Source organism: Hipposideros armiger, unplaced genomic scaffold (genome assembly GCF_001890085.2).
Source record: "Hipposideros armiger isolate ML-2016 unplaced genomic scaffold, ASM189008v1 scaffold_91, whole genome shotgun sequence".
Taxonomy (NCBI): Eukaryota; Metazoa; Chordata; class Mammalia; order Chiroptera; family Hipposideridae; genus Hipposideros; species Hipposideros armiger.
The window spans coordinates 3,884,875-3,911,530 of NW_017731441.1; the positions used below are offsets into that span (position 1 = coordinate 3,884,875).

A 26,656-nucleotide genomic window follows, 5' to 3' on the forward strand; every position below is an offset into this window, starting at 1 on the left:
CCCGGGAAGAGCGCAATGATCACAATACCAACATGGGCCAGTGAAGCGACGTCCTCCACAACTAGGCTGAAGAACAAAAGGACAGCAACTTGTCTGTTCCCTTTCCCCGATTCCCCAACACTGTTCCCTCCCCCGATGCCCCAATAAAGTCTTTAAAAAAAAAAAAAAGAAAGAAAACAGGATTTCAAATTGATAACCTAAACTCCCACCTTAAGAAACCAGAAGAAGAGCAAACTAAACCCCACATGGGCCGAAAGAAGGAAATAATGAAGATTAGAGCAGAGATAATGAAATAGAAACTAGAAAAACAATAGAGAAAAATCAATGAAACCAAAAGTGGGGTCTTTGAAAAGATCAACAAACTTGACAAATCTTTAGCTAGATGGACCAAGAAATAAAAGACTCAAATTATTAAAATCAGTAATAAAAGAGGGGCATTACTAATGACTTTACAAAAACAAAACCGTTTTAAAAGGAATTACAGAATACCTAACTAAATGGAAAAACACTGTGTTCGGGGGTTGGAAAACTTAGTATGGTTAATTCCCCAAACTGATCTATAGTTTCAATTCAATCCCTATCAAATGCCAGCTGCTATTTTTGTAGAAATTAAAATGCTGATCTTAAAATTCACATGGAAATAAAAAAAGCTCAGAAGAGCCAAACAATCATGTAAAAGAAGAACCAAGTTGGAAGACTCATACTTCCTGATTTCAAAACTTACTACAAATCTATAGTAATCAAGACAGGGGGATAGACATGTATCAGTGAAATAGAACTGATACCACACATAAGCTCAATCATTTACAGTCCAGTGATTTTCAACAAAATGCCAAGACAATTTGATGGAAAAGAATGGTCTTTTCAACAAATGGTGTTGGGACAACTGGATATTCAAATGCAATAAATAAGTAAACAAACAAAACAATGTTAACCCCTCCTTCATACCGTATATTAAATAAAAATTAACTCCAATGTATTGAAAATCTAAAGTTAAGAGTTAAAAACATAAAATTCTTAGAAGGGAAACACAAAGTGTAAATCCCTATGATCTTAGATTAGAAAATGGTTTTTTTAGACAGGTACCTAAAACATAACCAACCAAAGAAAAAGTAGATAAGTTGGATTTCATCAAAATTTAAAACTTTTGTATTACAAAGGACACTGTCAAGAAAGTAAAGACAACCAACAAAATAACAGAAAATATTTGCAAATTATATATTTAACAAGTGTCTGGTATCCAGAATATATGAAAAACTCTTACAACTTAATAATAAAAGTACTAATAATCCAATTTAAAAAATCAGTGAAGTACATGAATAGACATTCTTCAGAGAAGATCTAGACATGGCCAACAAGGGCAAGAAAGGGCAGTTAACATTATCAGTTATTACATTCAGGGAAATGTAAATCAAAACCACTTCACACCCACTAGGATGGCTACAATAAAAAAGACAGCCAATAATAACAAGTGTTAGCAAGGATGTGGAGAAACCGGAGCCCTCACACACAGCTGGTGGGTGTAAAATGGGACAGCCACTGTGACAGATAGTCTGGCCATTTCTCAAAAAGTTAAATATGGAGTTACAATATGACCCACCAATTCTACTCCTAGGTATATACCCAAAAGAAATGAAAACATACGTTTGTACAAAAACTAGTACAATAGCCAAAAAGTGGAAACTCAAATGCTCATCAGTGGATGATGGATAAACAAAATATGGTATTTTGTACAGTGGAATATTATTCATCCTGTAAAGGAATGAAGTTCTAACATGTGTACAACACGGACGAACCTTGAAAACATTATGTTAAGTGAAAGAAGCCAGACACAAAGGACCTCATATTACACGGTTCCATGTATATGAAACTTCCAGAATAGGCAAATCCATAGACAGAAAGGACGTCACTGGTGCCAGGGGCAGCGGAGGAGGCTGGGGTGTGATTGCTCACGGGGATGGGGTTTCCTTCTGGGGCAATGAAGACATCCTGGAACCAGACAGTGGTTAGTGGTGACGGTTGCACAACCTTTAGCACTTTAAAATGCTAAATTTGATGGTATGTAAAGGACATTTTTTAGAAGAAAAAAACCAAAACACAGGAGGAGGCGAGATGGGGAAAGAAAAGCCCCAGTCCCTTAGACACTTCTGACTTCCTCGGTTGGAGACTATGAGCCCTAAGGGACCACTCTTTCTCCCTTACTACATTCCTGTGGGGGACCCGTCTGTCCCAGGACTCTGAACAAAATGCATTAGTGTGTGTACATGTGTATGCTGCTGTGTACCAGCATATGTACTAGCATGTGTGTGGTGCTGTGTACTAGCATGTGTACTAGGGTGTGCTAGTGTTTACTAGTATGTATGCTAGTGTGTGCTACCGTGTGTACAAATGGATGTGCAAATGGTGGGAGAACTGAGTCTCCCTCATGGCCACAATCCCAATGAACCACCCTGCGTCCTGTGGGTGTGGAATACATATGGGCACACTTACATATGCTGCCACATCCCAAAAAGTCATGCCCAGGGTCCAGTGAGGACCTGGGGGCAATCATTGCTCGGTCAACAGCTGTAGAGCCCGGAACTGAGGTTGCTCTGTGGAGGCAGGCGGCTGAGCTGCTGATCAGGGATGGGCAGAGGCCCACAGGCCTCCTGAGATGCCCTCTTGCGGTCCATAGCGTTTATTGAGAGCCTAGGAGTTCAGAACCCACCCAAGAACTTCCAAACATATCCCAGCTCCCACGGGGCTGCATTCTAGAGAAGAAGTCAGCCTGAACAAGGAATAAGGAGGTGAGGGGCATCAGGCAGAGGACAGAGCAGCCTAGACCCACCCAGCCCCAAAGTCCGGGAGAGCCAAGAGGCGGTGTGACTGGAAGGGGAGAGCGGGGGATGCGGTCAGGGAGGCAGAGGACACGGGAGGTGGTGTGGGAGCAGTCACTCCTAATGCAGATCTCATCAGCTGCTTCTTCTTCTGGGGTTGATCTCAGCAAGCTAACGCCGTGTGGGGCCTCCCTGGCCTCTGCTTCTCCCCTAGGACTCCTCTTCCTCCCACTGGCCAATCAGTCCTGCCCCTCCCCCAGGTCCCAGCTGATACCCCTCTCCAGGGAGACCTCTGGCCCTCCAGAACGATGCTGTTTCAGCACGTGGCACGTCGCCTGCATGACACTTACTACATCATCTGTGAGCTGTTTAAAGCCAGTGCCCTGCTGACATAAGAGCTGGTGCGGTGCTGCTCAGAGCCCACACTGGTCCCCCGCACCAGGCAGGCGCTCAGAGGTACATGCTGCACGAAGGACATATATAAGGAATAATGAACAGCTGGGCCTCCCTTGGAGACAAAGGCCAGGCAGGTTGGGCTTGACATGTCTGAGAACCCACAGGGAGGCCGTGTCTGGGGCAGTGTGGGTAGGACCCTGGCCCGCTGACCTTAGTTCTTGGCCCTCCTGTGCACACAGGAAAAGGATCAAATGTCCACCTGTAGCACTAATGAAAACAGTGTGCAGCCAATCACTGGGGACAGAACCCAGAGCTTGGTGAGGCAGGTGGTTAACATCCTCCTGACATTCAAACAGATGCTTGAGCAGGAAAAGTGTCGACAAGAGCCATGTTGGCACACAGATTTAAGAAAGCACTTCAGAACAAACACAGCTCATTTCCTTGCATGAATTTGAACCCAGTTAGATAAACAGTGTCCGTGGGGCCCAGTCCTAACGAGGCATGCTCCAGTTAGCAGTCTGCAAAGATCCAAGATAGCCCACGCAGCCTGAGGCCATCACTGTTCCAGGATCTGGGCAGGTGGCTGGAGGCCTTTCCTCCCAGAAAACACCAGAGTGCACGGAACCTTCCCAATTCCCACCCTTACATCTTTTCTAAACCAAGGCTCCCAGAAAAAAAAAAGAGCAAAACCAAAAAAATGGGCCTTGTGCACAGCATGCCTCTGTGTTTCATAACAGAGCCCCAAGCCCTCAGCCTGAGGTTCAAGTCACCTGCCTCTGGGATTTCATGTGCCAGCAGTAGGAGTCTGGAAATAGCTGCACACCTACACTTGGGTGGCTGCGGATGCCAACAGGCCGTCCTGATTTTAGACACTTGTGTTCCTGGAAACCACAGCCAAACACGCACTGTAATAAGACGCAGAGACCCGATGACTGCGGTGTCCTGGTGAGTCACACACAGACTCAGAGGCGAACAGACATTTTCACCCTCCATCAAACAGAGGTGGGGCTGGGCGCCACTCTCAGGGCAGGGCTCCTGGCCCACATCTCCTGTGTGTGCCCTCCTGGCTCTGTTCCCTGCCCAGCCTGGTTCATTCTGTCTCCCTACCACCAACCCACACTTTCTTATTCTGAAGCTTGTGTTAAACAGCCTTAAGTTCTTTCTGAACATGGAATACATCTATAAATAAACAGGCAAATAGGTAATTCTCTCCTCACAACTACAGGATCTGAGCGCAAGCAACTATTTTAAGAAGAACGGGAAGAGTGAAGGAGGGGCTAAGGACAAAGCTTGCTGAACTCATCTCCCAAGTGTGCCCCATTCCCCGCGTTTCAGATAACAGGTATTGTCACCTTGTACACATGTCCTACACCATGTCCTATACATATTCCTACAATGTTCACCTGCAGGTTCTACAGTGACAGCCCTGCAACCTGAACTGACCAGAGACCGTCTTCCAGCCATCGGATGACGAATACAGGCTGTGCTGTGGGCAGTTGCCAATGGGGGATGCTCTTCACTACCTGCTGGTGGGCCACAGGGAGTGGAACCTACTGCTGAACTTAGTCTTTGCCAGCATTCCCTAAGCCCAAGGAAAGGACACATTCACCAAGCATTATGGGTAGAAGGAGCTCTAGATTTGGGGTACGGGGTCTGAGTTCAGGCCCTCGCTCTGCCATCTGGCCTCAGGCACACCACTTCACTGTTTCCTCATTTGTAATACTGGGGCATGACGCCAGCCTCTGCCTAAATGTCACACAGGATAACTCTGGCTATTTTTTACAATAGCCAAATACATCATCTCTAGGGTGAAATTTCCTTTATTGAGCACATTAAGAATGTGCCAGAACCTCTTGGGCCGGCCGAGTGGCTCAGTTGGTTAAGAGCTCGCGCAAGGGTGCGAACTCTGAGCAACAGCGGTTTGATGCCCGGCCTGAGCTGAGTTGCCGCTGAGCTGCTAACAGGTAGCAGGATGGCTCAGCTAAAAAAAAAAAAAAAAGCATGTGCCAGAACCTCTAAAAATGATGTCATCTTGGGGAATAACCAAGTCTGGAAATTGAGATTCATTTGTTTGAAAAACAACAACCTGCCCTACTGCCTGGGGGTCAGAGTTGCTATTTCCAGGCAGACTCGTGTCTTACCGCGCGGCCAGCTTGTGGCAGACGACGCCAGTGTCCGTGATGACCTCACTCAGCCTCAGCTCCAGGTGGACCTTGCCCTGAAAGGCACAAGGACAAAGGGTCACATGGGGAATGGCCAAGCACAGAGGAGAGCCGCAATCTTCGTTCACAAACTTGTAGTTATGCCTGACCCGCATGGCATCCTCCACACTTCCACCAGCCCCCACTCAGATCCCAGGGACCTGGCTCCCCCAGAGGGTTAAAGGTTCCATCCTTTTTGGCACGTTGGGCTCCCAGTTCCACTGACAGCAGTCTGTTTCAGAAGAAAGAGGTCAAAAGGAGCAAGAAAAAGGTACTCAGAAGGCGCATCCCAAACACGTTTGCTTGCTTTAGGTTGTGTTCTTTCCAATGACTCAGGTCTGTAGTCAGACACCCCAAAGCCTCAGGGGTGAGGTTGGATAACTCTGCCTGCATGTCCTGGTGCTTCTGTGTCCTGGGTGAGGATCGGATCAGAGGCCAGGGAATCTCAGTCCTGCTCAGGCAGGAAGTTAATACTCATGGATGCTGCGAAGGAGGGGGAGCAGAGGTAGCTGGAGTAACGCGGGTAGAACTGGCTCTGTATTCTACCTGTGTCTGTGCAAAGGGTCATACCAGCTGGGGGACAGAGCAAATGGGGAAGAAGGGCACAACCAGGTTAACATCAGGGGTCAGGAGGTCATGAGGAGGAAGAGGAAAAAGAGGCTATAAAGAAAATCAGAGGGCTGGCTGAGTGGCTCAGTTGGTTAAGAGCGTGAGCTCTGAGCAACAGGGTTGCCGGTTCAATTCCCACATGGGCCAGTGAGCTGCGTCCGAGCTGAGCTGCCACTGTGTGGCAGGAAGGCTTAGCTGGTGAGAGCACGTGCTCCTAACAACAAGGTTGCCGGTTTGACTCCTGCATGGGATGGTGGGCTACGCCCACCCACAACTAAGATTGAACATGGCATCTTGAGATGAGCTGCCCTGAGCTGCGGAGGGGTGGCCGGATGGCTCATGGTTAGAGCGTGTGCTCTTAGCAACAAGGCTACCGGTTTGACTCCCACATGGGATGGTGGGCTACACCCACCCACAACTAAGATTGAACATGGCACCTTGAGCTAAGCAGCCGTGAGCTTCCAGCGGGCGGCCAGATGGCGACTGGACTTGGAGCTGAGCTAACTGCGCCCGCCACACCTAAGATTGAAGGACAACTTGGCTGTTCCCTTCCCCCAATTCCCCAATGAAAAAACAAAAAATTAAAAAAAAAAGAAAGCTAGAAAACCCTGCTCCAAAAAAACTCCCAAAAAACAAACAAAAAAACACAAAAAACTCAACAGTTGCATGACACACTTATGTGAGAGTACATGTTATAACGTTAAAATTAAAATGATTTTTCATTAGAAAAGAGAGGCTGAACTGAATAATCTCCAAGGTCCTTTCTGACTAAAACGCCTAGATTCTGCAGCATGGGGAGAGCCTTTTGAAGGCTGCCTTGTCTCTGAAGAATCCAGGACCCTACGATGGAACAGGATGCCGGATGGGGCAGGTAGGACAAATGGGGAGGGTGTGTGCAAGACAGCTCAGCTGGCTCCCCCAGCAGCCTCTCAGCACTCCTATCACTCCTGTCCTGCTAGCTCTCCTAGGCAGCATCAGAGACACCTGTGTTGTCTGCCCCACCAGGTGTGCACTAGCTGCCCCCCTCCCATCTTCCCTGACACGGAGCAGCCACCCTCTTCATCTTGCTGGCGCTTGAGCACACTGTCCGCATGGCTCCTGTCTCTGTCTCCCCTGTGCCCGACCCACGTGAGATCCTTGGATGAGGTGGATCCCTGTTACCCCAAACCAGGGCCCTGGGCATCCACGTGGAGAATGTGCTGGCCTTCGGCCCACAGAAACCCCTGGTTCTGAACTTAACCTGTGAGAAAGCATCTGGCCAACAACAGGGTTGTGTATCCATCTCCCCAAGTCACTGTTCTGAGATCTCCCGGCTCTTCGGCCTGAGGAAAGCAGTTCCCCATGACCATGCATTTGAAAGAGCTCTGCTGCCCTTTCACCTGTTGGACTCTAAGCTTGAACTCTGAACCACGGGAGAAGCATTTCACTAAAATGCTGGTACCACTGATTATGAGAAAAGGATCAGAGCTGTCTTGGATGTCTCCGAAGGATGAAGGAGAGCTGGGTCATCGGAGAGTTCCTCGCACTCTAGAGGTGAGGCACAGGGAGCACTCCCTGCTTAGAGCCTGACCCCATGCAGAAGCTCCACCAATGTCTTTGGGCAAGAGGCACCACGACCCTCTTATTCAGAAAATAAACCAGGACCTGGGATCTGATGAGGAGACAGGTCAGGGGTGACACCTCTCTGGTTTGGGTCTGGGTGTACCCCCTTCACCCTAGCCCCACCTTGAGTCCCTTCTTGTCCCCTCTGTTCCCCATGCACTCTTGTGCCACTCAGGTCCCCCCACTGGGCAGGTGCAGCTTTGGAAAGTAAGTGGTATCAAAAACACCAGCCCAAAAGTCCCCCACGAAAGCCTTTCTTACTCAAAGCAAACCAGCTCTTCCCTTTGATGGGCTCTAGGATCGTGGAGCTCTGAAACAAGCGGCTGTCCTGAAGGCCACAGCCGGCTCTGCTTGCAGCGTGGTGGGCAGCCAGCCTCCAGGATTCTCACAAGATGTGGCAGAAGCAGCAGCCACGCTCATGACACTGACACAGGAGACCTGACGTGGACAGGGTGCCCCAGGGCTCCCTGCAATACAAACTTGAGAGTCACCAGCCTCTTCCGGGGAAGACAGGCGCTGAGAAGCCCACACCTCCACCAGGGCGCACATGGCAGCAGACTCGCCCACACCACTCCCCAGCTTGGGGCAGAGCCAGGTACTGTCCTTTGCACCTTTTTTTCACCTGCAGGGCTAAGTGGCCACTGGGAGGGCGGGAGCAATGGACAGGCAGGATGCCCAATGATAAGTCCTGGACGCAACACCAGGCCACCAACATCACATCCGTGTGACCCTGGGTAACACCCAGAGTCCTGAGCACAGAGTCAATATCTGCAAAGGGCTTTGACTGGTGTCTGCCACAGGTGGGAACTCCAGAAGCGTCTGCTGAGCCACACTCTGCCTAGGGCAGCTGGCTTCCCAAGGCAACCAGTGGCTCTGCCCACAAAGAGCCCTTGAGGGTTTCCACCCTGGAAGTATCCCTCATCTGATAAGTGCACCAACAGCAGGCTCCATGATGCGGTATTTACCCTCACACGTGTCTGGGCCTGGCCCTCCTGGCTGACCTCACTGAGCTGTGAGCAAATCCACTGGGCCAGTAACTGAGAAAGGGGCCTCAGTGCCATGCGAGCTCTGCGCAGTTTGTGGGGGGACAGGAAAACACCCAAAGTGACAGCAACGATGTTGATGAAGCTGCCTTCCTGCAGCTGCTTTTACTGAGCACCAGCCAGGGTTTAGTTTTCTGAATTATCCTGTAATTCTCAGCACATCCCACAAAGCGGGCACAGCCACCCTCTGCTAAGATGAGAACACCGAGGCTTACAGAAACTAATAACCTGTCCTCGGAAACCAAACCCAGGACGAAACCTCGTGATAAAACAGCATAAGATCTTATCACAGGGCAGTCTCTTATCAAGTTTGGTTCTTCACCTGCCTCCTCAAACGCACTGGGTGCCAACTCTTTCATGGCCTAATTTTTTACATTGGCAATGGCCATTCAGACCAACATTTCAGTAATTCATTTGAGCGGGCTTCTGAGAAGTGAAAGAACGTGTCTGGGGTGAGATGGAGCCCCCGCTGCTGACGCCCAGGCTCGCCATCCTGTTTCCTGTTTTTCCCAGAAGAGGACAACACGTTCACACCAATAGACCCTGTGACTGCTCATGTTTCCTCTCTTAGGGCAAACACTTCCTTACCAAGGTGGCAGATATTTTGTCAGCTAATTCATGTTGGTACCATTTTCTGGTGATTTGGGAGAGGGAGGTATGAGATAAAACACTACAAACACTATTGATCACTTAACGGACTTTGCCCCCAGCAGCTAACTCAAGAGATCCGCAGTTCAGAAATTCACATCTGTTGTTACGCAGCATCACTGACTCTCAGGAGACACACCACCTCCAGCACAAACAACCCAGCCACAAAGGCCGACGCCCATAAGGACTGAGGGCCACACCCTCCGACTCAGCCCAGGCAGGAAATTCGGGTTTTCTACGCTGTCTCTGCACAGCTAGCTTCTGGGCTCACAGAGCACTGGATACAGACATGCCAGTCTGAGCGTCAACCTGCTCAGCTACAGACATGGACCTAAGTGGAGGGGAAGGAAGGAGGCTGGACCTTGCCCTCTCCTTCCTGCCAGTCCTTCAAGTTTCTCAGCGGTTCTCAACCTTCCTAATGCCGCGACCCCTTAATACAGTTCCTCACGTTGTGGTGACCCCCAACCATCCAATTATTTTCGTTGCTACTCTATAACTGTAATTTTGCTACTGTTATGAATCGTAATGTAAATATCTTTTTGTTTTCCGATGGTCTTAGGCGACCCCTGTGAAAGGGTCATTCGACCCCCAAAGGGGTTGTGACCCACAGGTTGAGAACCGCTGCCTTAAACCCTTAGAAAGATTCAAGCTGGGTCCTTGTATGTGGACAGCTGCTGACATTGATTGTTTGGGAAATCCTTCAAGTAGGATTATCTGACACATGAGTCAAATTCCCAGGGATGATCTGGATATGGCTGCTGAAGTTTGCAGTGATGGCTCGTCTGCATTCTTTTCTGAATATATACTTTCATAACAAGTTTACTAAAACAAAACAGAGCACAAAGCAGAGCTCAGTGGCTGCCAGGTGTCCTTGGAGGAGTTGGGGAAGGATCCCCTGGCGGCTCAGTGAGGGGGTCTGCTCAGATAATGGGTGGGGACTGTCTCTCTCCCCATTCAATGTCAAGAAGGACCAGAGGCATGGGAAGAAGGGAACCCTTCCAGACTCGAGCTGTTTTGGCAGCCATGACGGGCTGTGCAGCACAGACTACAATTCAGGTCCGTTCCTGCCAGTCATCTTGTTCTGTTAGCTACCTAGCATCAGGGAAGGAACAGAAGCGACTAATCCTTTTTAATAAAGTGATTTACCAGAGACTTTTAACAACATCAGTTCCAGAAGGAAGACATTTTTTTAAATTGTCTTTTCTCCCCCTTTCTGTGACTCATTGATCTCATTGACCCTAGTTTTCTGACACTTTCTTTTGGACACATGCCTTTTATTGTGAATTATAGAGCAAAAGATTCAAGAAACCATATGCCATCCTCTGCTGTTCTACAAACCATAAATGTGACATTTCAAAATGAAACAGTGAGTGGCTCAGTTGGTTAAGAGCTCGCTCAAGAGTTTGAGCTCTGAGCAACAGCAGTTCGAGTCCAGCCCGAGCTGAGCAGCCGCTGAGCTGCCAACAGGTAGCAGGATGGCTCAGCTAAAAAAAAAATAAAAAACAAAACAAAACAAAAAAAACAACAAAATGAAACAGTGGCTTCAGGGGAAAAATAGCACTTTTAAAGGCCAGTCTGCATCTGGGGCAGTGCTGCTCCCTTGGTGGTATGAGTGGGCATTCTAAGAACGAGTAAGTAAAGCGCACATCTCAGAGCCTGGCACTTAGTGGGCTACCACTAAACACTTGTCCTTCCTCCTTCTCTTCATAGTAATAATGATGAGAATACACTTGCTGTTCTTAAATCACAAATATCTAGGAAGCTGGCCAAGCTAGAGTCAGTGTCCCATCTCACAGATAAGAATCAGGCTCAGAAGGTCAAGGGACTTGTCCACAGGCACACAAAGGGCATCGGTTTTGAAACAGGGAAAAGGAACATGGGCCTTTCTTCACTAATTTTAGTCTTTAAGTATAAATAGGAGAGCACACAATTTGCTAGTCATTATTCCCTGTATACTTTCTTTTGGTGACTTCCGGTGAATCTTTAAGCATTTCAAAAATAAAAGTAAATAAAAAAATAAATTTTAAAAAAAGGCAAGAAAAAAGAAAATTTACACTTGCCAAAAAAAATCCAACTTAAATCTGGGGGTAACACGGTGGGAAGAACATGGTGAAGACACCGCTGCAGCTGCTTGCAGACGCTGCTCTGATTACGCTGCCGCAGCCTGTCACTTCAGAATAAAAGTGATGGGGAAAACTGTCAAAATGGAAAGCAGGCATGGTTCCAGGCATAGAGCACCAATTCACAGCACACTGCTTCTGGAACTTTCTGTCTAAAGATGAGATTTCCAATCACCTGAGCAGGTGTGGCTGGCTGTTGTATTCCTGGTGTTAACGTTCATCTTTATTGTTAGAACTCTGCTTTTGAACTTCGGGCAGAGTTATTAGTTCTGCAATAATTACAGTGTCTTCTAATTTCCACAGCACGTGGGTTGAAATTAATTAATTGTGAAGCACCTTTATGATGCCTCTCTTTGGCTCAACTCCTCAACACTTCCCTCTGGTTGCCTCTTTGTTAAAGTTTGCGCATCCATCCCAGTGGCCACCAAGGCCTGTGCACCCCATGGCCTCAGCAGGCAGAAACCCTGAAACCCCTGCCTTCACCTTCAGAACTCGGCTGAGGACGAGGGTCTGGGAGGAAGCGTGAGGACATGCGAGCCAGCCAGGCCTCCAGATGCCGGGCGAGGAGCCCTGGGGTGGGGCGCGCAGGGAGGGGCCAGGGATGTCCTACCAAAACGTTGGGCACTGTCCAGCTGTTCACAAAACCCTGCATGATGAAAAGACTGAGGCTTGGAGAGACCACCCCTGGCATATTTCACTAGTGGATGGGGGCACTGAGCTCTGAGCCAGGCCTGCCCATGCTCAGTCATGCACCTCTGCCAAGCCACTGACATTTCATCCGCCAATGAAAATGCTTGTGCGTCTCAGTGTAGGAGCCACTGTGCTGTTTGTTCTTGGCTCCCAGTTTTAGAACTCCAGACACCGGCACGGGTTTAGAACAGGCTTAAGTGGAAACTACACAAGCCCGGGTCACAAGAGAAGAGAAGGTGCAGCCAACCTCCTGAAAGGTGCTCAGGTGTTCTGGACACTCAGCATGGGGAGTGACCCCAAGTTACGGGCAAGTCCAAGAACAGCCTTATGGGGAAGAGTTGGGAACCTGGAGCCTCATAGTCGCCCATGATATGGGGGAGAAACCCCATGTTCTGGGGGTAGCTCCTTCCACAGTATAGGGTGGGGGTAGTCCCAGTTAACACATTGCCCATTTGAGCCAGGGTGAGCCCAGGATGCTTTAGATGATGAGAACCTCATTAGAGTGGTCATTTCATTGAGCTCTAAATACTTCTTTGCTGAGTATAGGAGGGCTTGAAAACACATTTGGTGACCTCCCAGCAAACACAGGGAGGGGCCTGCGGTATGAGGTTCTGTGTACTGTTCTCACCCCACAGATTTATTTTTTCATACCCCTGTTTTCTCTTCACCTTCAACTATGTTATTGATTTTTGCATTTTGTATTTTTAAAGCTGCTTCAATCATGCATGACAAAGTGTGACAATAACCAATTTAATAAACAAAATTAACAAGCCTACGCTTACTATAAATAGGACACAATTTGCTAACGATTCTTCCCTGTTGAGACCAAATCCCTGTATCTATTTCTGTAACCACAATCAGAGTCTCTTCCATTCCCAAAGACCTCCCGTGTTCCATGGGCTCCACTGAGGGTCTCACCTGCACTTCTGAGTCCGCGTCGACATGCTGCAGCTGGAACCACGTGTCCCTGTTATGGTATTTCTGCAAGTCTTCCTTCTGAATGGCCACCTTCCCTAAAACAGACAATGCAGAGGAAACACAGTCATGAAAGGGAACAAACCCTCCAGACCCCACAAGGTTCATAAGCAGAAGTCTCTCCATTATCACTACCAATTACTTCAAACAGTATAACCCAAAATAGATAATTGAGTAAGTTGATAACACCATGCCGTCTTCCTTCCAGTAAGATCAATATATGCAACATTTCATCTTGAAGGTGCCCAAGTCCCACCCCATTAGCAGAACACATCTGACATGGTGGGAGCACAGCCTCAGTGTGGTCAGGGCCCACCTTTTATGAGCATTTCACTACCTGTATTTTACCCAAGGCGGTTGTAGTGATTTAAGGAAAAGAAAAGAACCCTCTGCTGTCTGATCCTATGGAAGTTTAGGATATGCCACCTCAAAATACTTCACTTTGGCATAGGATTATTTCAGCTGGAAGCAAATGAGAATCAGCAGATGCAAAACAAAGCCCTCCCGGAGTTTCCCTTATCTTCTATATAAGCAGAAACTGCTGAGAAATAAGGGCTGCCCTGAATCCCTCTTCTGGGAAGTTGTACGGCCATGAAGAAGATGGAAAGTTGGCACCAAGATGGTCCTGCACAAAAACCTACTCCATTTGTTCCCCCATATATTTATTGTCCCACAGCCTGCCACCTTTCAACGTCTAAAACCTTTTTCCTTTGTCTTGTCACTTCTCTGACATGTATTGTTCCTTTGCTAAGCTGCCATAACCAGTCCAAAGTCTAACTAAACTCTTTGAATTACTCATCATTGAGGTTTCCCCTGCATGATGTGTGCTGTGGGCATTAATACACTGTTTCTCTTCTGTCTTTTGTCAGTCCGTTGTACAGGGCCCTGGCCGGAGAACCTTGGTGAGCAGAGAATACGATTTCTTCCCTTAATGGTCTTCATATTTTGTTCTGAGAATTCAGTCAACTGAGCTCTGCTCTGGACTCCAGACCCTGTGAGACCAACCCACCAGCACAGATATGAAGTCTGAAAGGTGAAACAAATACAAAGAAGCCGTTCCAAGTGCCAGGGGGTGAAGGTGTCCAGGGAGTCAGGGCAATTTGCTTCCACTGACACCTGCCTTCAATCTCCATCTATCCATCATTATGCCATTTGTTTTATCAGCATAGTTACATCATCTCATACTCTCAAAGGGAAGGTAACTGAACCTCACACTCCCCACACTGCAAAAGAGGCTTAAGAAAGACTCTGGAGGGGCGGCCAGTTAGCTCAGTTAGAGCGCAGGCTCATGACATCAAGGTTGCCGGTTTGATCCCCACATGGGCCACTGAGCTGCACCCTCCACAACTAGATTGAAACAACTACTGGACTTGGAGCTGATGGGTCCTGGAAAAACACACTGTTCCCCAAAAAAAGTTCTTTAAAAAAAAAAAGAAGAAGAAGAAAGACTCTGGAATCAGTCAACTAGGGCTACTCAGTTTGAGGCCAGTTAATTCCACATAGCCAGTACTTTTGTCCACCTGTGAAGTGGGCACAGCGCACGAGCACTCCAAGGGTCAATACCATTGCCCACATCAACCTTGCTGGCTCAGCTCTCACCACACAGAGCCATCTGGGGCCAAATCCTGCCCAGCCACACACTGCATAACTGTTTAAGCCACTGCATGCAAAGTCAGCAGGTAGAAGAGCAGGAGAGACAGATGCAAGAAACATGTAGCAAATATAGGCTGCAGAAATTCTCCACAGAAATTCAGAGACCCAAATTACACACCACGTAGGATTTCCTCCAACCAGGATCAAGTTACAAGGGCAGGATGGCGCCCTCAGCACTCATCTCAGGCTCCTCCCCACGCCTCGGTCCTGCCCTCCCACCACGCATTGCCTTGGCAGGCATCTTGCTGAGGTGCTGACAGTGGGTCCCACTACCTCTGGCCATTCCTCAGCCCACCCCCGTCACCAGGAAGACCGGCCCCCAAGAGAAGACTCCTTCCTCTCTGTTTGGCTCCTGCAAAACTCCGCCCTTTTCTCCCCATGGGAATATGATTTTGGGTCTTGCAAGAATAATACCACATGAAACAAGAAATTTCTTGCAATTGAATTGAGTAATATATTTCATTGAAAAAGAATAAAGAAATCTTCAGACTCTGTGATTAGTTCAGCCGGATAAGAGGATTACGTTTGAAGTTTGAAATGTTAAGTAATTGCGATGCTTTTAGGAGCTTTAACTAGGCTAGGGAGGAGTCATGTATTTAATTCTTATATGAATCCTACAACTTACACATCATTACGCTTTATTTTGGGAAGTGCTTCATTTAATATTAAGTAGGTCAACACAGGAAAATAGTACAAAATTTGAAACATTCAAAAGAATATAAAATACAGCCAAGAATAAGTTTCTCTATCCCCTGCTACATAGTTCCTGACTCAAGGGTCACCTCTGTCACCAGCTTCCAGTTTGTCATTCTAGAGATCAATCACACTTAAGAATATACGAATGTGCACGTCTAAAAACATGTGTATTAGTGTTTCTAAATTAGTGTTCTGAGAGAATACCTGATCCACACTCATAATGTCTACTTAAATGTCTTTGATGTGTCATAATCCACAGAGTTGTCCCAATCTATCTGAGTGACATCAAAAAGTCACGAAACCACTCGGCTTCACTTTCTTATTTGAACAGAGGTGGTGCCACCTGCTTTTTCACCACTAAAAACTCCATTTATTATTTCCTCTGATGGGGGTTGTGCCTGTCAGGGTCTGTTCAGAAGACAGAAGCATGACAGATAGTTCAACAGAGGGCATGTGTTTTAGGGAACCAGGTACAGAGGTGTCAGGGGATGTGGGGAAAGGTGGAAAACCAGGGTGAAACCTGCAGGAAGTCCGACTAAGATCAGACTAAATGAGGGGCAGCCGGATGCTTCCCCAAGATGGAGCTGGTGGCACAGACGTTTGTTCTCATCACTCCTGTTCAACCTGGTGTTCTAACTGGTGCACGGAGGCAAGAGAAAGAAACAAGGGCACCTAGACTGGAAAGGTAGGAATAAAAGTCTTTATTCACAGAGTCCATAGGAAAATCTGTAAGAAAAGCAAGTAGAATAGGTGTGTTTAGTTAGCAAGACCACAGAATACAAAGTTAATACATAAAAATCAATTGTATTTTGTGCATATAAGCAATGACAATGAAAAATGAAATTTAAAACAGCCCAACAGTCTCTTTCACAAAATGAGACATTTATGGCTTGTGTTTTTGATGTACTATCTTTAAAAATCTTTGTCTGCTCCGTCAAAAAAGTATATAAGGAGCTGGCTGAGTGGCGCGGTGGTTAAGAGCTGGCTTGGGACGCCAGAGGGCCCCGGTTCGGATCCCACATATGAGGGCCAGTGACACTGCCCTGTATAGCTAAGATGCTGAACAACAGCTCAACCTGGAGCTGGGCTGCCATGAGTCACCGGCGACAGCGTAGGCTGCAGCCCCTGTGGCAGTGGGTTGCCATGGGCTACCGTGTGTAGCCAGCAGCCGCTGTGAGCAGCCGTCCAGAAGCCGGCGACTGATCTGCCTCACCCGGGAAGAGCGCATTGATGGTGCCAACTTGGGCCAGTGAAGCAACGTCCTCCACAACTAGACTGAAGAACAAAAGGACAGCAACTTGTCTGTTCCCCTCCCCCAATTCCCCAGCACTGTTCCCATCCCCCAATTCCCCAATTAAAAAAAAATAAAAATAAAAAAATCTTGGAAAAAAAAAGTATATAAGGATAAATAAATAAATAACAAGTGTGTGTGTGTGTGTACTCAAGATATGTATGCTGAAAACATATCACAAAACACTGATGAGACAAATTAAAGAAGACCCAAGCACATGGAAACGTATGCCATGTTGGAGGGTCTCAATTTTGTTAAGATGTTAATTTTCCCCAAATTAATCTATATATCAATGCAGTTTCAGTCATTTTGGAAATTAAGATGCTGCTTTTAAAATTCAAAGGACCTAGACTAGCAAAACAAGTTTGGAAAAGAACAAAGTTGGCAGCACCCTCACTGGATACAACCCCTCACTCCTAGACTCAAACCTGCAGGGGGGCACACATGCAGCAGCACCAGGAAATCCTAAAGGTGGCTGTGGGCTCTCCCTGGCGTGATGCCAGCAGATCAGACACAGGACACTGTGAGAAGCCCGTGACACTGTGCTTGTTTCCATGACACAAATGTGCACCCTAGAACTTAGCTTCTCATCCTAGTAACAACATAATTACTAGTCATAACTTTAAATTATTCCTGGAGCTCCACACAGCCACTTACTTTTACAGCTGTAGAAACAATGCTGAAAACACGTCAGTCCCAATTGCACACTGACACACCATAATTTTAAAGCCACCAAGAATGGCTAAACCAGGATTTCGCTGGTTATCTTTAAAAATAGCAGGGACCTTAAACGGAACTGATTAATAAACATCTTATTTGATTATTTTGAGGGGAAATAACCTCAGAACCATCTTGATCAGTTTCTCTGATTAAAATGTGCAAAAATATTTTAAAATTTCCTTTTCCTTAAGATTACCACTCGGGAAAGTTTTCATGTGACTCAAAGGATTAATCAAATTCCTCTTCATTCTAGTATAATCTGAGCCAATTGCTAAGACCAATACTGTATCTCCATATTCACTTTCATCTGTCATCTGGTGTGTCCAATGCAGGCACAGTGCCATCGGGTAAAATGTCAACTTCTAATTGAACAGCTTAGGATTCTACACTTTCCTTCTTCCCTCTCCTGCTTCCTTCCTTCCCTCCATAAACAAACCTTGGCACACCCAGTTGATATTGAATAGAGATAAACGTGGGCCCTCCCTCAAGGAGCTCCAGGCCATGGGAAGTACAATTCAGTGAACGTATGACAAGAAGAAAAAAAAAAATGTGTCAGCAGGTGAAACCATGGGAGAATACCCAAGGGACAGCTCGCTCAGGTGCCACCTCCAGCTAACCAAGGTCTCGGGTGGGTGGCAGCCACCACGTGGGCATGGGGATGGAGAGAAGGGCCAGAGGTAGGGCGCCGGGTAGAAGAGGCAGTATGAGCCAAGGCCAGGAGGCAGGGGGCTCCGCGAGAGGGACTGGGATGACCTGAGTCCATGTCTGAAGTTGAGGGGGGACAGGAAGGAGGAATCCCTTGGCAGGGCAGCCGTGAAGGGCTCGAATGCCAAGCTAAGAGTTTGGGCATCATCCTGAGGGCAAAGGAAGCCCTCCCTGCAGGACCTGAGCAGCGGAGTCCCGTGGTCAGATCTGGATTTCAGACCCATAACACCAACGGAGATACATGAGGTATGGCTGCCGGCAAGACCGGGAAAGTGTGTGCTGGAAACTTGCAAACCCTTCTTCATCAGTTTCCTTCAGAGTTAAGGGTTCAGCTGGGAAGATTATAATAGTTCCATCTTAAAATTAAGTCCAGTGTGAATTACCGGAGTTCCTATGTGATCTATGCCCATGTATTTCCTGAACAAACTCCAGTTGTTTCCACTTGAATCCCATCAGTTTCCAAGAATGTTATCTGTTGGGAGTGCAGACTCTCCAGCCCTGTCCTAGACCCATGAATCAGCATCTACATTTTAACAAGTGTGTGAAGCTCTGACCTACACTGCCAGAAACACCACCAGAGACGTAGATGATTTCTTCATAAGCACCACTTACGCTACCTCAGCACCAAAGCTGCCTGTAGACAGATGTTCTGAATTTGAATTTGAATTAGAATTTCTTGTCATGTGTCAAGCGGAAGCCCACCACCCAGGCACCTTAGCTGGACTGGGACAGTAGTAAGGCTGGTGCGCTCAAGGTGGCTCCCGCCAGAGAAGGAACAAGCGAAAAGGAGCTTTTGGTGGAAGGGGATGAGTACACCCTTCAAGCAACAGGCTTTGTAGAAGTAGGGCGCCCCAGCCTTAGGCCCACATCTGCCACCCCACTGTCTTGTGCTCACACAGAGCTGCCCTCTTCAGGTGGAAGTAAATCCACTGCAAGCCTCTGGTGTTTCGATGTAGAGACCCAATAAGAAAGTGATCCACAATCACATGGTTCCATTCTAATAAAAGGTAAATGTATGTCAGGGGCTATGACAGATATAAATGGGGTTGGAGAGTCCAGGGTAACTCCTCGGTTATGGGTTTGCACCAAGTCAATTTTGGGTGGTGGGATACAGATGGGGCTGAAAAATGGTGGACGGTGGTGGTGGAAGATGGTGGGTGGTAGAAGAGGAACGGTAGATCAAGAGACAGGGTGGGGGCTTGAGGATGGTGGATGGTGGATGGTACATGATGGGTGGTGAAGGGTGAGGGTGGTGGATGGTGAATAGTAGGTGATGTGTGGAGGGTGATGGAGGACAGACAATGGATGATGAATGGTGGGTGGCGGATGGTACATAATGGGAGGATATTGGATGGTGATAGTGGATTACAGCTGATGGGAGGGATGGTGGTGTTGGGTCATGGAGGATATCTTTTTCTGATATGAATAACTCATCCTTCTGCCATCACCCTCCACCACCACCACCATCCACCATTTTCTGGCCCCATCAATGTACCACCACCCACAATCCACCTAGGGGTGCAAACCCATAAGTAGGAGTCATCCTAGACTTCTGCCCCTCCCCCCATCAGCTTCCACATACAATCAATTATTGCCTCTGAAAACAGACAACGAAGCATAATCTAAAATGAGGTCAACAGCTCAGTTACACAGACCTGAGAACCTGGCTGCCAAGGTGTGAATGCCAGCTCTACCACCTAAAAGCCATGTGACTTGTCTGTATCAGTTTCCTCATCTGAAAAATGCACCTACCTCACAGAGTTATGATGATTAAATGAGTCAATATTTGTAAAGCACCTAGAACAATACCTTGCACATAGTAAACACTATTTGTTGAACAGGTAAATAAGAGATATGCACCAGATAATTCAACTTATGTCTCTCCTCCTTTCTTACAACATGAATTCCTGTTGGACAGTTCCAGAATAAACAGGCAGCATTTACCATTCTTCCAGGGTGAGAATGTGAAAGATGGAAGAAATGACAGAACAAAAGTATATGCAACTCATTGACACACTGAATAGCTCATTAAAGCTAGATGGCGGGTTGAACGTTGTAGGATCAAACACTAATCTTGAACCACACTCATCCCAAACATTTTTAGCAAGCAACAGATTTCACTTAAGTCTCAACACATGAATGCCTAATAAAGCTTTGATAAAGTTTTATTTTTCAATTAAGCCACCCTAGCCAGAATAAAACAAGAATCAACACATCCTACTCCTGCATAAAGGCTCCTTACTGCCCCGCCTGGTTTTTTTTTTTTCCATAAGACCTAGATTTGTACTGCCTTGGAAGCCTTTGTCACCCAACTTTGATGAGACAGAATAAGAGGCACTGTGATGGCTCACGGAGATGACTCAGGGGTAGGAAATAAACCACACGCATGGACTAAAGGAGGAGTCCACATGTGGACCAGGATCCTAAAAAGGAAGACTGGATGAAAGAGAGAAGGAAATGACAGAGCATGAGATCAGAACAGGAGGAAGGGGAGGGGAGGCAGGGAAGGAATAGGAGAGGGGAGGGGAGGAGAAGGGAGTGAGGGCAGAGAAGGGGGTTCCAAGGCACATCCCCTCACTGCCTACCATGACACAACTCAAGGGCAGAGCAGCAGGATGTGTTTGTGTCACTTTCTCCAGCCCCCATTCCTGCTGTAGATACAGTGGATCTGGTGGAAAAGGTGACTACTACTCTCCCTTCCTCTAGTCCATCCAAATCACTGAGGTTTAGGAATGCTTTCACACTCATATATCCGGCGATTGGTGCCCAAAGTCCCAGGGAAGGCGTAAATCTAAAAGCTTGATTAGAATACAAAATGGTGAAGCTGAAATTCTATGTAGCCAGCTATTGCACACTGGGTAGGATAAAAATGAGATTCAGAGTCACAGCGAGTTATGGGGTGTTGGGCAGGGAAACCCACTGAAGGGTCTTTAGGAAGGCAGATGACTTCATGGGATGACCAAAGCAGATTTAAATACACCTTTCTTCTCCCATGTTTCTGCTACCACTGGTTCTCACTGCCCTACAAATACGACAGGAGGTGTTTGATTTGTTGGCTCTGTTAGCTGTGCATCTTCAAGCAAGCGTCTTATCCTTGCTGAGCCTCAGTTTCTACTTGAGATAGCAAGTGGAGGTGATATGTATGTCCTGGGATTGATAACAAAGGATAAATGGCATGCTTTTATGCCCATGAAAACATGCAGCACAGTGCCTGGCATATATAAGCATTCATGTTAGTTTCCTTCTAACTGTAAGAATCACCTGAGGAACTTGATAAAACTATGGAATTCCAGGTTCAGCCTCAGGAAAATCTGGGTCCACTGGCATGGATGGGGGTCCAGGTACCTGGATGTTAACACATTTCCCAGTAGCAAGGGGAGTGTGCTCGAGGAAAGACAACATGTGAGCTTGTCACTGCAGCTCTAGTCAGATTTCAGAAAACTGAGATGCATTAAAAAGGCTCCTAGTGTTAGGAGGGTGTAACAGATAGTTCATGCAGGTGGAGGCCTGCATAGGTGCACCAATGGGGTTCTACACGCATGTGTGAAGCAACATGTGAGTGTGTTTACGTTGAAAGAGATAGACAGGCCCTTGTGGATGATGAAAAGTTAAGCCCAGAGAACAATTTGGTCAGCTTATAAAAGGTCTTGAATGCTTGCTAGGGAGTACAGACTTCCTTCTCCAGGCCAGATCAGGCAGTAGTCTCAAACTTCGCAATGTTTTTTTTTTTTAATAAATCAGGCTCTAAAATGGAAACTCCAGAATAGAGTTTCTTCAGATAAAACACACTGAATTTCTAAAATGTAATAAATATAATATGTGGAGGTATTTTTAAAAACTGTCCATTCTTTCAACAAATGTTTAGTGACTGACGCCTGAGCCAAAGCCAGATGTTGCGACAGACACGATGGAGTCATTTCTGGGCCCTGACCATGTTTTGAGTATTTTCGTAGGTGCAGTAGGAGGCTGGCAGTCAGCTTTAAACTGGGAGGAGATGCTTCGGGCGCATGCAGAAAAAAGGAAGCTCTGGTAGCCCTGGAGTGAAGGGAGGGATGCAAGGATCAAACTCTGAGTCTATGAAGGCCACAGTCTAAGCAAACAAAAGCTCATTGTAGGGGACATGGCCGCCACAGGCACTGAGCTCCAGGTCTTGGCAGGTCAGCTGGGAAGGTGAGAAAGGGGCAGGTATGGGGTTCACCCGGCAATGAGGAACTTTTGGTGGTTGCCATGACTTTGGCATGATATATCTGAGATGCCTTGAGATAATCATGGGGTCCTCCAGGGCAGCTGGATGTGCAGGCTGAGAGTAAGGAGGCAGCAGAGAAATCGCCAGAGAGTGTGAGGCCAGCAGGCTGAGGTAGAGATGCAGGGGATGTGGCTGACTGTTCTGAGTGATGCTGGGAGTTCCCTGCAGCCTGGATGGAAATATCCCTTACTGGCTATGTGGGTGACCTTCTCAAGTGGTCTGGGCAGTGAGCAGGAGCTGGTCAGAATGCCCCAAGTGGGAGCCAGAGGAAAAGCAATGAGCAGTCTGAGGGACTCAAGTGCACTTCAGGTTCAAAGTGCTCTACCCAGGGCTAGCATTCCAAACGTCTCCTCCCCAGGAAAGGCCAAGGACACAACACAAACGTTATATGGTGCTTGGACTCCAGTAACTACAACTGCGTCCACGTTTGGCTTCTTAATTCTATTTCTGGTGCCACAGTGAACATGAATGTGGACACAGGTGCACTCCTGAACTCAGGCAGGTTCTTTAATATTTCACACCTCTCCTCCACAGTTAGGTTGGGCCATACTCTCTCCAGGAGTCCACCACTGAAATGCTAATGCCTCTGAGAGCACCCCAATGCCTCCGAGAGGGTCCCCAATACGTCTGAGAGCATCCCAATGCCTCTGAGAGAAACTCAATACCTGAGAGCCCTAGTGTCCCTAAGAGCACCCCAGTACCTCTGAGAGTATTTCAACACTGCTGAGAACACACTCAATACTTCTGAGAGTACTTCATTACCTTTGAGAACACCCCTAAACATCTGCGAGCCCCAATGCCTCTGAGTGTCCCAATACCTGAGGGCACCCCAATGCCTCTGAGAGCACCCCGATGCCATTCCATTCTCTACAGAGGCATGTTGGGAGTCAGGAATGGGTACAACTTGGGGATAGTGAGAGGAAGTCTCCCCTGCAAACTGGCTCCTCAGAGGAGCCCTTGGGAGTCACTTGAGTACAAGTTTGGGGTTTGTTGTACCCTCACCTTGAAGAACAGTTCCAAAGCCTTTACTGGCATGTCCTGGTCTCTCCAAGGTGAGCTTGTGCTGTGAAACTCCTCCACACGCTGCCAGGGCGGGACTCAGGCAGCATTTCCCAGCCATGGGGGAATGCCACAGCCAGGCTAGCTGGGAACCTAGGGCCACTTCCTGCCACGGCTCAGCACAGCCAGAAAGACCAGGCTAAAAATGCCACCTCGACTCTGCTATCTCAGAACAAGGTGACTGGAAGAGACACCCCACTTCTGCCACAGTGAGACCCCAATCACAAGAGACGGAGAAAAAGAGAAAAAGATCCATTTAAGTACTTACCTATGATTGAATCCCTCCGGAAAACGTCTCTATCGAAAATGTAAAATGACAGGTGACGAAAACTCCGAGGAATTTCACAGTAAAAGTCTTCTCCATAGAAGGGGCTAGACAAATAAATAGAATGAGCACCATTAGGTTCTGTGAGGTAATGGCCTTGTCTTTTGTCGTCAGGTGCATGGGTGTTGAGGTGGGGCCTCCGCTTAAGCACCGACCTCGGGCACACAAGTGTGTTAATTTCATTTTAAATGTACCACAAACACACTATTCTGCATTCCACTTGTGAGATGTGAAATTGCAGTTTCTTAATTGGGGTAAAAAGGAACTCAAGAGTAAGCAGGCTATAAAAATCTTCACAGATGTGGCCCCAGCACCAGAGGCATGTCACGTTAAATGAATGAACTGCTGCTTTAGCAACAGCTCAGGGAAACCAGAGCTCGGCACACATCACAGCGTTAACAAAATTATGTCTATTGTGGGTGTCCAGTTTCAGCACAAATGCTCCCAAACTGCTAACCATTCTGAAGGTCTGGTAGCAGGGGGCAGGCCTCATTCAGCGTTCCAGTTTCCGACAGTAGTCAGGGTGAAATCCCAATCAGGCAGCCATCTGTGCCTCTGGCGGGAGAGAGGACCCCTCACCCACCACAGCCACCCTCCACTCAGACCCCGAGGCTCATTCACCCACAGAGAGAACCTCAAAATAAACTACAAACTCTAATCAAAGGGCAGGAATCCCCAGATTGTTCTGGATGGGCACGGGCTGGGGTTAGCAGATGCAGGTTCGTGGAAGCCATGGTGAATGTACACAGAACACAGCACCCACCAGACCTGCATCCACTGGTTAGGAAATGAAGCAAATTACTTTAGCACACACACCTTGTGACTACCCTGGAATCTGGAGTGATTCCATTTTCAGGCACATTCATGGCTAAGGTCCAACACAGGAAACATGTAATTGTTCAAGTAAGAACTAAAAGAGTATGTTACATTTTGTTAGGGGAAAGAGGGGTGTATGCTCCTGACCAAGTATGAAAAGGGAGATGGAAAAGAACTGATACCATGAGCATCTACTACTAAAAGTTTATTGTGAGTGACAGACATGACAATAGGAAAGAAATGAAGAGAGGCACCAGTTCCCAACTAAGGGGGCTCCAGGAACATATTTTATCAATTCTGAGATGAACTTTCCCCTCCCACCCTATGTCTTAGCATCTCTGAAATCAGAATGTATCCTCCAATCAATGTCAGAAAGGACTGTTTCATAGATTAATTAGCACTGCCTTTTCTCAGTGGTGCATAAAATAATGGTATATCTCATAATTGACATATGTCACAGATCCCTTAAAATACAGTATTTTTTGGTGACATGATGTGCCATCACTTGATTTGGCGTCATCAGTATCCACTTTCCACCATGCTGTCCCCATGATGAAATAAGGTAATCTCTAGAATACTGAATTCTCCTCATACACAGGCGTGTGATATGTCAGTCAAAATTAGAAAGTTCATGAAGGCACACAGATCGACTTCCAACACATTTTGTTGCTTGAGATCAGCTCAGCATGGCCCAGTAAACCTTGAAAAGAAGGAGCAGATCGACCAACCCTGGAGCTAGCATGAGGCTCCCCAGTGAGGTGAGGCAGCTGTGGGGAAACCGACCAGGAAGGGCGGTGGGAGTGATGCTGGGCCTCCAGGCAGGTTATACGTCAGCCCAGGAGGACAGGCTTGAGGAACAAGGGCATTCGTTCAGGCCTTTGCTCACTGCACCAACCAGGATGGCACTGGACTAAGGGACGAAGGTCACCAGCACAAAGATCTGGAGCTTTGAGGAGCAATGGAGTCATTGGGGAGGCAAGAAGCAAGGAAGGTAGGCACAATGGGCGAGTGAGAACCCGTTCAGATGGGAGGGGAACAGTGTGAAGGAGAGGGAAGCAGCAGGCAAGGAGGGAGTTGAACAAGACTGGGGTCCAGAGTGGGCCCATGGTGGGCACTGCCCACGTGTGGACCTAAAGACAGATGAGTCGGGGAGTGGGGATCAGCAAGGAGCAAAGGGCCAGTAGAGGCAAGAAACTGGCTGGTCTGACAACTCATGTCAGAGACCAGGAAACCAGCCCGTGTGCCAATCCTTCCAGCTGGAAAGGCAATGGACCTAAGACATGCTTGAGAAAGGAACAAAAGGAGAGGGCTCACAGTTTCAGGTTGAAAACTTACTAGAAAACAATAGTAATTGAGACAGCATGGTCCTGGCCCAAGGAACAGAAAGACCCCTACCTCACACCATACACAGAAATTAACTCAATCACACACCTGAATGTAAGGGCTAAAACTATAACACTCTTATAAGGAAATACAGAAATAAATCTTTGTAACCTGAAGTCAGGCAAAGATTTCTTAGATATGACACCAAAAGCACAATCGCCAAAAGAAAAAATATCGATAAGCCAGACTTCATCAAAATTAAAAATATTTAAAATGTTATGTTTTAAAAGACACCATTAAGAAACTTAAAAGGCAGACTGGGGAAAATATGTGCAAATCATATATCTGATAAAAGTAAAAAACACTTACAGCTCAATAAGAAGAAGACAAGTAATTCAATTAAAAATGGACAAGATTTGAACAGATAATATCATCAAAGAAGACAAATGGCCAACAAGCATATTAAAAAAGAAAATGCTCAACATCATTAGCCATCAGAGAAATGCAAATTAATCAACAAGATATCACTCCATACCTACTAGGATAATGATAATAAAAATGATGACCAATAACAAGTATGGACAAGGATGTAGAAAAACTGGAACTCTGGGCCAGCCGAGTGGCACAACGGTTAAGAGCTGGCTTGGGACGCCAGAGGGCCCCGGTTCGGATCCCACATATGAGGGCCAGTGACACTGCCCTCCACAGCTAAGATGCTGAAC

General features: G+C 47.2%; 1 protein-coding gene across 1 annotated transcript in view; it reads right to left on the bottom strand.

Annotated features, from left to right (window-relative positions):
* RASA3 (RAS p21 protein activator 3) overlaps nucleotides 1–26,656 on the bottom strand; it is a 131,890-nt gene that overhangs the window by 37,633 nt on the left and 67,601 nt on the right. Inside the window, exons 3-5 of the mRNA XM_019644759.1 lie at nucleotides 23,739–23,842; nucleotides 13,044–13,138; nucleotides 5,354–5,430 (exon numbers count right to left, since the gene is read on the bottom strand). Coding sequence (XP_019500304.1) covers nucleotides 5,354–5,430; nucleotides 13,044–13,138; nucleotides 23,739–23,842 — 276 coding nt within the window. The remainder of the gene's footprint in view (nucleotides 1–5,353; nucleotides 5,431–13,043; nucleotides 13,139–23,738; nucleotides 23,843–26,656) is intronic.